The sequence below is a fragment of the Rhinoderma darwinii genome, chromosome 3 (assembly GCF_050947455.1).
Source record: "Rhinoderma darwinii isolate aRhiDar2 chromosome 3, aRhiDar2.hap1, whole genome shotgun sequence".
Lineage (NCBI taxonomy): Eukaryota > Metazoa > Chordata > Amphibia > Anura > Rhinodermatidae > Rhinoderma > Rhinoderma darwinii.
In genome coordinates this window covers 187,620,311-187,632,013 of record NC_134689.1, presented here as the reverse complement: position 1 = coordinate 187,632,013, position 11,703 = coordinate 187,620,311, and the positions used below count along the sequence as shown (strand labels likewise).

Sequence of the window (11,703 nt, the reverse complement as noted above, 5' to 3'; positions counted from 1 at the left end):
CATTTTCCTTGGAATAGATCTTCTTTCCTTTCAAAGATGGCCAAAGAGAGCAATATAAATTAGGAGATATCATGTAGAATAGATAGCTTTCCTAGATACTTTTATCTCACCCATCTTAACAAACTAAGTGAGATATACACCACCTCTAGTACTTTTCCTGCTGCAGGTTTATGATAGATTATAGCTAGATCAGGGGTCTCAAACTCGGCCGGGTAAGTGGGCCGCATATAGAAAAAATGGGAAGTTGACGGGCCGCAAAACCTTCAAATTTGATACAATACAAAATTATTGTTACTCAATTAGTTATTTGAACTACTATAACAATACATTACTATAATAATACCACTAGGTTTAAAATTTGCGATATTTCTCCACATGCTTATTTCAACAATCCAGTTTTCCAGCTTAAGTGTCGCTAAATGCAGTCCGGCAGCTCAGTTGGCAGCGTTTGGCAGACACACATGTCAAGATTGGGTAGCCCCTTTTTAGATAGTGCCACAGTGCCCTCGGTGGATGCTGCCGCAGTGCCCTCTGTGGATGCTGCCGCAGTGCCCTCTGTGGATGCTGCCGCAGTGCCCTCTGTGAATGCTGCCGCAGTGCCCTCTGTGGATGCTGCCGCTGTGCCCTCTGTGAATGCTGCCGCTGTGTCCTCTATGGATGCTGCCGCTGTGCCCTCTGTGGATGCTGCCGCTGTACCCTCTGTGGATGCTGCCGCAGTGCCCTCCGTGGATGCTGCCACAGAGTCCTCTGTAAATGCTGCCACCGAGTCCTCTGTAGATGCTGCCACCGAGTCCTCTGTAGATGCTGCCACAGAATCCTCTGTAGATGCTGCCACAGTGCCCTCTGTAGATAATGCAACACACCCCTAGATAATGCAACAGTGTCCTCTGTACATACTGCCACAATGCCCTCTGTAGATGCTGCCACAGTGCCCTCTGTAGATGCTGCCACAGTGCCCTCTGTAGATGCTGCCATAGTGCCCTCTGTAGATGCTGCCACAGTGCCTTCTGTAGATACTGCCACAGTGCCCTCTGTAGATGCAGCCACAGTGTCCTCGAAGATGCTGCCACAGTGCCCTCGAAGATGCTGCCACAGTACCCATGTAAGATGCTGCCACAGTGCCCTCTGCAGATGCTGCCACAGTCCCCTCCGCAGATGCTGCCACAGTGATGTCAGGGGCTTGCCCAGAGCTAGAGTCCCGGAGCAGAGCCGCTTCTAGCAATCTGCCTGATAGGCACGTCTCTTAGTGGTAGAACACGCCCCTCTGATGCTGCACGCGCCGCCAGAGAGTAACAGGAGAGCAGGAGAGTGCTCCCTTCAGAAGCCGAGGTCTAAAGAGAATTGCAGGTCGGTTAGGTTAGTGACCCATGGTACTGCCCGTTTCATACCCCTGCCCCAACCAACATTAAAGTGATCGGCTGCTGCAAGGGGGCGGGATTAAACTGCAGGGGGGTCTAACCATCTGACTGCAGAGGGCTCTATGGGGGGATAATTAATTCCTCCCATAGAGCCCTCAGCAGCAGTCAGTTAGTGGCTCAAACTCCCCCCATGCAGTATAATAACTACTGAGGGCTCTATGGGGGGGAATTATTCCCCACTTCATAGAGCCCTCTGCAGTCAATAAGGGTATGTTCACACAGAATAAATTTGCAACGGATTCTGCTGCAAAATTCTGCCTCCCATTCATTTCAATGGATGTCGGATGCTTCTTTTTCCCGTTAGCTGATTTTTTTTCAGCTAGCAGGAAAAATAAGTGTTCTGCTCGATCTTCAGGCAGATTCTGCCCGAACCTCCCACTGAAGTCAATAAGAGGAGGAATCAGACCTGCCACGCAAAAATCTGCTTTGCGAAGAGGGCCTTAGATGGTTAGACCCCCCCCCTTGCAGTATAATTTCCCCCCATAGAATCCACAGTAGTTTTATATTCCAAGGGGAGGTCAGAGTGTCTGACTAACTGCTGAAAGCTCTATGGAGGATATATCCCCCCCCCCTACAGAGCCGTCAGACGCTCCGATCCCACCCCCCCATACAGATCTCAGCAGTCATGCCTGACTGCTTAAAGTGTAGCTAAACTTTTAAAAAAACTTTTGACATGTCATAAATAATAATGAAATGTCAGAAATTTTGATCTCAGAGCTCGCACCACCACCGATCGCTAATACGAAGTGTCAGTAGTACTCAGGTAAGTGCTGTGCCACTACGTTCCTCGGAAAGCCGAGCGAGCGGTGCACGGACTCATAGACTTTCTATTGAGACACCGCTCCAAGAAATCGATCAGAATCGAAGGCACACAGCAATCAACTGAGCGCTTCTGGCACTTAGTTTTAGCGATCGGTGAGGGTCTCAGTGCTTGGACCCCCACCGATCAAAACTTCTGACATTTCACTATGACATAGTGTGTTAAAGGCTATGTACACCTTTGAAAACTTTTTTTTTTTCATAATAAAAAAAGATCAGTGTGATTGGTGCAACTTTGTAATTACATTTTCTTAAAAATTATTTTTACTTTTTGAGATACAGCCTCTTTGTACCCTGTATACAGAGCAGCTGTATCTAGCACTGAGACCTGTATCCACCAGGTCAGCGGCACTGATGGGTTATTGATCACATCTCAGTACATATACTAAAGTTTTACATTTGAAAAATATGAATACTAGCATTGTTTGCTTTAAAGTTTTAATAAAAGTTCAAAGAAAAAAAGCGTTGTTTAGGCGTCTCAGGGAGAAGGAGGGGGCCCAAGTTGTGTCAATAGTCCAGGGCCTATGGTACACTTAATCCACTACCACTGACGCCCGTACTAGAATTGAGAAGGGAATGACAGGCCCCACTACCAATCCTGCCTGCCATTCCATAGGAATACAGCCACAGAACACACATTTACCGAAAAGCCTCGGCAAACTCGGTTTGCTGTTGAAACCTAGCTTTGTTGGGTTTTTTTTGCTTGAAAAATGCTCCAGTGATAGGAGTTGAAACGTTGCACTAGGGTAATAAAGTACCTCACTTTGTTTCACTAAAATTCTACGGAGTGCTGCCTAATATTTTTGCAGACAGACAGATAGAGAGACAGATAGAGAGACAGATAGAGAGACAGATAGATGATAGATAGATAGATAGATAGATAGATAGATAGATAGATAGATAGATAGATAGATAGATAGATAGATAGATAGATAGATAGATAGATAGATAGATAGATGATAGATAGATAGATAGATAGATAGATAGATAGATAGATAGATAGATAGATAGATAGATAGATAGATAGATAGATAGATAGATAGATAGATGTAGCAAACCTTCTAGATAGATAATAGATTAGATCAATACTATAGATAGATAATAGAATAATTTGTTGATGAACAATGAAGAGTCTAAACATTGGAAATATTATTTATAACCAAGTCACTGGAATACTTTTTTTTATCCTATATAGTTTGCTCACTACAAAATCATTCATAGTGTCTGTGTTTTTTTAGATTGAATAATGTCACTTTATTTATTAGACGTTCTGGATGCTAGAGTCCTAACTTTTTATAATGTATGGCAAACAGTCCTGAAGAGGAAACACAACATATAGCAGAGCCAAACGTGTTGTTGGACTATTTCATTCGCTCCAAATGCTAGTTGGCAGAATAGAGATTTCTAAATGCAGTTCTGTGAAAACACCTGACATAGATAGATAGATAGATAGATTAGATAGATAGATAGATAGATAGATAGATAGATAGATAGATAGATAGATAGATAGATAGATAGATAGATAGATAGATAGATAGATAGATAGATAGATAGATAGATAGATAGATAGATCGATCAAATCGATACTACAGGTAGATAATAGATTAGATAGATACTAGAGATAGATAGATGATAGATAGATAGATAGATAGATAGATAGATAGATAGATAGATAGATAGATAGATAGATAGATAGATAGATAGATAGATAGATAGATAGATAGATAGATAGATAGATAGAAATACTGTGGATGGATGGATGGATAGTTAGATTAGATTAGATCGATACTATAGATAGATAATAGATTAGATAGATACTAGAGATAGATAGATGATAGATAGATAGATAGATAGATAGATAGATAGATAGATAGATAGATAGATAGATAGATAGATAGATAGATAGATAGATAGATAGATAGATAGATAGATAGATAGATAGATAGGATATATACTGTAGATAGATAGATAGATAGATAGATAGATAGATAGATAGATAGATAGATAGATAGATAGATAGATAGATAGATAGATAGATAGATAGATAGATAGATAGATAGAAATACTGTGGATGGATGGATAGATAGATAGATAGATAGATAGATAGATAGATAGATAGATAGATAGATAGATAGATAGATAGATAGATAGATAGATAGATAGATAGATAGATAGATTAGATCGATACTATAGATATATATTAGATAGATAGATAGATAGATAGATAGATAGATAGATAGATAGATAGATAGATAGATAGATAGATAGATAGATAGATAGATAGATAGATAGATAGATAGATAGATAGATAGATCAAATCGATACTACAGGTAGATAATAGATTAGATAGATACTAGAGATAGATAGATGATAGATAGATAGATAGATAGATAGATAGATAGATAGATAGATAGATAGATAGATAGATAGATAGATAGATAGATAGATAGATAGATAGATAGATAGATAGATAGATAGATACTGTAGACAGATATGTGCTGTTAGGATTAGCCATTGGGATTTGTAAAGTGAATATAGTAATCAGATAATTTCTGTACAGTATTAATATAATATAAAATGTCATATCCACTTTTTTTTATTGTTTTCTATTTATTTATTTTTATATGTGAAGAAAAAACGAGTATTATGGAAGTGTGCAGCTTTAAACCAAATTCCAGGCATTTTGTCAATTCTCTTTATCATCATGCCCGAGTAGTCCTCCCATGTGTTTGATACACTGTGTTTAGATAATGTTGCATTGTGTGTATTTCGTGCTGTACAATTCATGTATAATACTATAATATAAAATTGAGGTAGATGAAGGTGTACACATCACATCCTACAGTTAAAGTAAAGTGAGCCGGCAGCGGCGACTGTTATCCTGTCATATGTTCGTGGCTCGCAAGCAAGGATCATTACATTATAGTGCCCTGACTATGGCACACTGCCCAATTATGGGCACAAATCTCATCATATCCAACAGGTTCTATAGACGTGGGGGCCACATAACGCAGCATTGTGAATCTGATACTTGGGGAAGGCAGCAATTAAAGTATTAACTAAGATCCATCTGCTGCTCAGATCCGTGCTCAGCCGCTCCTTTGTCTGCTGCTCAAGAAAACTACCAATACACACAAAGTGAATGGCTGAAAAAAGACACCTCTATGACTATAATACTGCTGCTCCATCCAAGACACATTCATCTATGTGTGTCCTATTAGTCCTCCTCCTGCCCTGTCCTGTTTATCTTTACAAAACCCCAAGAGCTGGCAATTTGCTAGCACACAAAGGGTCACAATCCTGGGGTAACATGCAAATGCTGGTTCTACTTGAGGCAAAAAGGAAAGAAAAAAAAAAGTGCTCTATTATTGCTCACAGTATTCTTCATATTATTTCTATTTCATATTATTTTATATCTTTGAAATTAAAAAATGTGTTCTATCTATCTATCATCTATCTATCTATCTATCTATCTATCTATCTATCTATCTATCTATCTATCTATCTATCTATCTATCTATCTATCTATCTATCTATCTGTCCATCTATCTATCTATCTATCTATCTATCTATCTATCTATCTATCTATCTATCTATCTATCTATCTATCTATCTATCTATCTATCTATCTATCTATCTATCTATCCATCTATCTATCTATCTATCTATCTATCTATCTATCTATCTATCTATCTATCTATCTATCTATCTATCTATCTATCTATCTATCTATCTATCTATCTATCTATCTATCTATTCATCTCCTGTTAGAATTCTATATCTATCAATCAATATAGTGTTTAGAAACTAGTATCACAACAGATCATGTTATTACAAACACGCGTGTGGATAGATAGATATAAATTTATGTCTATAGTGTGTTGTATATATATATATGTATATACACACACACACACACACACACACACACACACACACACACATATATCTATCTATCTATCTATCTATCTATCTATCTATCTATCTATCTATCTATCTATCTATCTATCTATCTATCTATCTATCTATCTATCTGTATATTTATTACATTCATATACACACACAGAGTAAATATAGCAAATGCACATATGTCGGTTATTTGTGGGATAAGCCTTTTATTTTTTGACTGTTGTAGAGAGAACTCTGCGCTGTTGGATTGGAATAAAACTTCTCTGCCATGCTGCCACTATACATTACACCCAGGGGCAGCCTCTTTGTCAAGGTGAGTGCCAGGGCTATAATTAGTAAAGGCAATAATCCAGTAAACCCTGATTTATTCCATCAGTGGGAATGAAATGCACAACAGAAGAACTGCAGTATAGGAGCAGGATGCCCGCTGCTTCTACTATACACTTGACTACTCTGGAGTGTGCAGTCTAATGCCATCTTTACTACTGAGAGAAGGGTGACAGTGAGCTGGTACAGAGTAAACCCGCTGATTGCTCTGCGTGAGTGGGGCAGCCTGGCGCTGCTGGCACCTGTGTGCAGAGCAGGACAAGGCCACTTGTCAGAGCCTCCAGACAGACACCAGGAGAACTATTCTCTAAGGAGGCTTGTTTGATAAATATAGAGCGACACCCTCTTCTTTATTTATCACCGGTGCTCTACTTTCCGGATGATGTCATGTGAAGGCAAGAACGACTATTGATCTCACATCAGCGCTGGCCCTTGAGTGTGCTGAGCAGATTGCGCATAAAGGAGAGGGACGGGGACGCCCCCCTTCCTCACCATTAACCACTCCCTTCTTCTCTGGGCGGGGGACTAATCTCCAATAAAAGTAGTCGCCTACCAAAAAAAGGAAAGAAAAGAAAAAAAAAAAGAGAGAAAAAAAAAACTTTTTCTGTTGACTGTTGGAAACGAATTGAGCAATTATCTAGTTTACCTTCTCCTCTTGGAAGTTAACGATTGGCGAGATCTTTACTGCGTTATTGACACAACACATCCCATTGAGCGGGCCTGGTAGCAATAAGTAGTGATTGCTCTGGTGTCATTGCTGCTCCATGTAATGTGCAATGGATTGGCACCTGTCCACTAGGCTGCTCGTGGTGGGCTTCTACATCACCAAGATGATGATGATGATGATGACTGTCCCACTCCCTGCAGATCAATGACAAGGAGGGAAGGTGGCGTCTTGGGAAGAAGACAATTCTTGGATCAGGTAAGACATGGACAATAGTCTACAGCACAGAGGAACTAAAGTCTTTCCAGCCAGAGAACATCTATCCAGCAGAGTCAACATGATCAGCAGCTCCAAGCCACTAGCTTTCTCTATTGAGCGGATAATGTCAAGGACTCCAGAGCCCAAATGTCTCCCGGTGCCAAGTTTATTACAGGGTTCTGTGCACAAGGGGGAGCAGAAACCAGCACTGCACCTCAACTCCTCATCCATCCCCTGCATGATCCCATTTGTACCGGTCACTTATGAACATTGCCCTAAACTAGGGATCACTGGTGCTGAGCTGAGGAAGAGCCACCAGGAATCTGCGCCACCCTTCAGCTGCAATGAGCTGCTAAACTGCGCTGTGGCTTTAAAAGGAGACTTTCCCCCTCTTCAGCAGTACAAACTTGTCCGACCTCGAGTGGTCAATCACTCTTCTTTCCATGCTATGGGCGCAGCTCTGTGTTACTTCAACAGAGGCGATGCCCCCTGCCACCCTGCTGCCAGTATAAACATCCACCCAGTGGCCTCCTATTTCCTGGGCTCCCCCCTTCATCAAACTCAGAAGTCCTACCTGGCAGAAAGGAACAAACTAGTTGTCCCAGCCGTAGAGAAGTATCCTTCAGGTGTCTCCTTTAAAGACCTGTCCCAGGCGCAGTTCCAGCACTACATGAAGGAGAGTGCCCAGACTCTTTCCGACAAGATCGCTTATAAATCATCCGGCAAGTTCAGCAGCGCTTCTCCGAATAACAAGCCCAAAGTGTTCACCTGCGAAGTTTGTGGCAAGGCAAGTACCCAGTCTACATTGTCCTTATCTCCTCACTCCATTTTTTCCCCCTTACACATTCATAAATGTGATGTTATTTTCTCTTTTAAAGGTCTTCAATGCACATTACAATTTAACCCGACACATGCCAGTGCACACAGGCGCCAGACCATTCCTTTGCAAGATTTGTGGCAAAGGATTTCGCCAAGCCAGTACCCTGTGCCGACATAAGATCATCCACACACAGGTACAATTCATTACGTCAACTTGATAACGTGATAAAAAAAAAATTACACAATAAAAATAAAATAAAAAAATTATTAAGCGTTTTTATGTATTGAAGGGACGAAATACTCCACATTTATATCGTTTATGCGTAGTAAAAGTCCCTTTTCAAAAGCGGTCAGACTTAGCTCGTTCTTATATAAACGTTAGTAATTATATTACAATTATTATCATTACAATTATTATTATTATTATTATTATTATTATTATTATTATTATTATTATTATTACTATTATTATCATCCACTGAATACTCTTGATGGAACAATCAATATCAATGTTTATGATCAGCTATTAGCGGCGGCCATACATGTGGATCACAAATAGAATGATAAATAAACCCTCATTCAAGACAGTACTGGATATGAACATTATTGTGATACTTAATCCCCATTGCAATGTTGGTGAATATATATGAATGATAAGTAATAACAATGAATACATTTAAAATATAACGTTTCCTTATATGAATATATTGAATGATAGTAAGTGAATCTTTATTTCTATAATATAACATTTTCTAATATGAAATAAACAGTTTGGTGAATATTTTAAATAATAAAGCCAATCATTATTGTTATATTGCGTATTGTGAATATATAGGATAATACGATTCTGATATTCAATGACCATTTTTTTATCCAATACAATCATTATTCGACCATCATTAAATAATAATCCTTATACTGGAATATTAAAATACCATTTTGATAAATATATTGAATAATAGGTAAGGTATCGTTTTAATGGAAAAACAGCATCTATTGATGTTAAAGTATTTTGGATGATATCTAGAATGAGATTCAAATGTGCCGTTTTTTACACAATTTTTACGCTGTTTTTAATGCACTTTTCTGAATAATAATTTATTTATTTTTAATCAAAATTTTCTTTTTTTGTGACATTAATAACAATTCCTGTGTTGATTCTTGTCTAGGAAAAGCCGCATAAATGTAACCAGTGCGGGAAGGCGTTTAACAGAAGCTCCACACTGAACACGCACACACGGATCCACGCGGGGTACAAGCCCTTTGTGTGTGAATTCTGTGGAAAGGGCTTTCACCAGAAAGGTACATGTCCCGGTGATTTTGTATTTGTTCCATTTGGTCTGGGTAAACAGGCATTTTAGGCAGGGCCAGTTGCTTTAGCGGGTAATGATGCTGACGGGCTATTATGTGCTCTTGGGCTGTGATGAGTAGTAATCATGAATTAGTCTGGAGAGGAGAAAATGAGCAGGTTGTGAATTGGGAAATGATCACTTGAAGTGAATGGTGCTCTTATTAAATGGTTGCAGGGAATTACAAGAATCACAAGCTCACTCACAGCGGGGAGAAACAGTTCAAGTGCAATATCTGTAACAAGGCGTTCCACCAGGTCTACAACCTGACCTTCCATATGCACACCCACAACGACAAGAAGCCCTTCACCTGCCCCACCTGCGGCAAGGGCTTCTGCAGGAACTTCGACTTAAAGAAACATATGCGCAAGCTGCACGACAGCATCGCTGGGGGAGCACCAGCTGGGCAGGAGGAACTGCTGCCACCATCAAGGGGTCAGCCCCCCAGAAGCCAGAGCCCAGACCTGCAGAAGGGCATCTACTGACACTTACCTGTGGAGAGCCAGGCTTGGTCCTTACAAGCTGCCTGTGCCCTCTCCCATTGTGCAGGCAGGAGTGGTAGCCCAGGGCTGGACACTATTGATGCCAGACTTGCCCGGTGATGGCTACTCTGGATGAGACGTTTACATTATCTTGGCCGCTGTACTCGGGGTCATTATTATGTTGGTGCCCCCGGGTTAGTGCATGCACCTGTTATTATTACTATGATTTGAGTATTATAATAATTTGTTCTTGGACTCTTAGGTTGGTGTGTTCTGTATATGTGGCTGCCCCACAGCATGAGAGGTGATGAGATGACTTCTGTATATCTGACCTATTTATTATCTGAATATGTATTATTCTATTTATTGTAAATATACACAGAAAAGTCTATTTCCGTTGTGTTTGTCCAGCGCTGTCCCAAATGTTTGATTTCCCTTTCTGCTGCTGACGTGTCGGGTGCAGATCTCCTCGATATTGATGATAAACTGATGTATCATGATGATGATGAGTTTTATTCTTGCACGTAAAATAAATTGTTTCATTGTGGTTCTCAATATACGGGAGGTTTACCGCAGATCTCTTATAGCGAGTGTGATGTTTGAGTCTTTTACGCATATACACTGGATGGGAGGCTGAGTGCAGTAAGTGGCAGCAGGTCCAGGGGATGATGGAAGTGATAATCAGCAATCTGCTGCACTCAGCGCTGCTCCACAAGACGAGGGGGGCCTTGCCAAAACAGTGAAACGAGTGACATTAATTAAGGAGGGTAATTAGTGCAGATTTATCAGAGGCTCCTGTTACACTATTATCATGTATGTGCTGCCAGATCGTCAGGAGATTCCGCTTACATTGGCCATAGGGAGCAGTATCCTGGAGCTATTACTGTATTTACAAACACTACAAGCGCTGAGGAGAGGTCAGGTCCGCCGCATACAGTCGATATAGTGTACAAGATTGGTTCTGATCTCAGCTCACAAGCCCGGCCGGCCACACCTGAGGCTTTAGATCGCATTGATCGCTATCGATCTGATTACATCTGGAGGAAAATGTGTTCCTATTATATAATATACGGTTCTCGGCTATTATAAGGCTAGGTTTACAACTGTTTCTATAGAGGCATCACCTTGTATCATTTCCAGTGTAGAAGATATTGGATCATTATGATTCTATTCCACCTTCCCTTTATTTCCAAAAATGTACTATAGATTGGATAACTGATGTAAAAAAATCACAGGAAAACATACTTGATGATGTGACTGAAAGAGCCTTATGTAAACCTGGTTGTATATGGACGTATACATATATTTCTTTATCCAACTTTATGTTACAAGTTATTATTAAAATTCGATCTGTGTCTGTTATTACAATGTCACTTCAGGGAATATTTGCTGTACATGCAAAAGATAGACAGATCGATATGAGAAATAATAGATGATACATAAACAGATAGATGGAAATAATAAATGCAAAATAGACACAAATTACAGAGGTAGCAGAGTTGAATTTGTCATGAAATAGTTTTATCGTTGCACCTTAAGTAACGCGCTTAGATGATGCTATAGATTTTACATGTCTATCTATCTATCTATCTATCTATCTATCTATCTATCTATCTATCTATCTATCTATCTATCTATCTATCTATCTATCTAATCAT

General features: G+C 39.9%; 1 protein-coding gene across 1 annotated transcript; it reads left to right on the top strand.

The window, feature by feature from the left end:
* Positions 1-6,993: 6,993 nt before the first annotated feature.
* On the top strand, positions 6,994-10,629 carry FEZF1 (FEZ family zinc finger 1). Its single transcript, XM_075855051.1, has 4 exons — positions 6,994-8,182; positions 8,274-8,408; positions 9,384-9,516; positions 9,741-10,629. The coding sequence occupies exons 1-4, from the start codon at positions 7,403-7,405 to the stop codon at positions 10,046-10,048; spliced, it is 1,356 nt and encodes a 451-aa protein (XP_075711166.1). The 5' UTR covers positions 6,994-7,402; the 3' UTR covers positions 10,049-10,629.
* Positions 10,630-11,703: the final 1,074 nt, after the last annotated feature.

Excerpts from the sequence above, each read along its gene's own strand:
- FEZF1 (XM_075855051.1), top strand. The coding sequence starts at position 7,403 with ATGGACAATAGTCTACAGCACAGAGGAACTAAAGTCTTTCCAGCCAGA. Across the intron at positions 8,409-9,383 it reads ATAAGATCATCCACACACAG|GAAAAGCCGCATAAATGTAA; the intron begins GTACAATTCATT and ends ATTCTTGTCTAG. Across the intron at positions 9,517-9,740 it reads AAAGGGCTTTCACCAGAAAG|GGAATTACAAGAATCACAAG; the intron begins GTACATGTCCCG and ends AAATGGTTGCAG.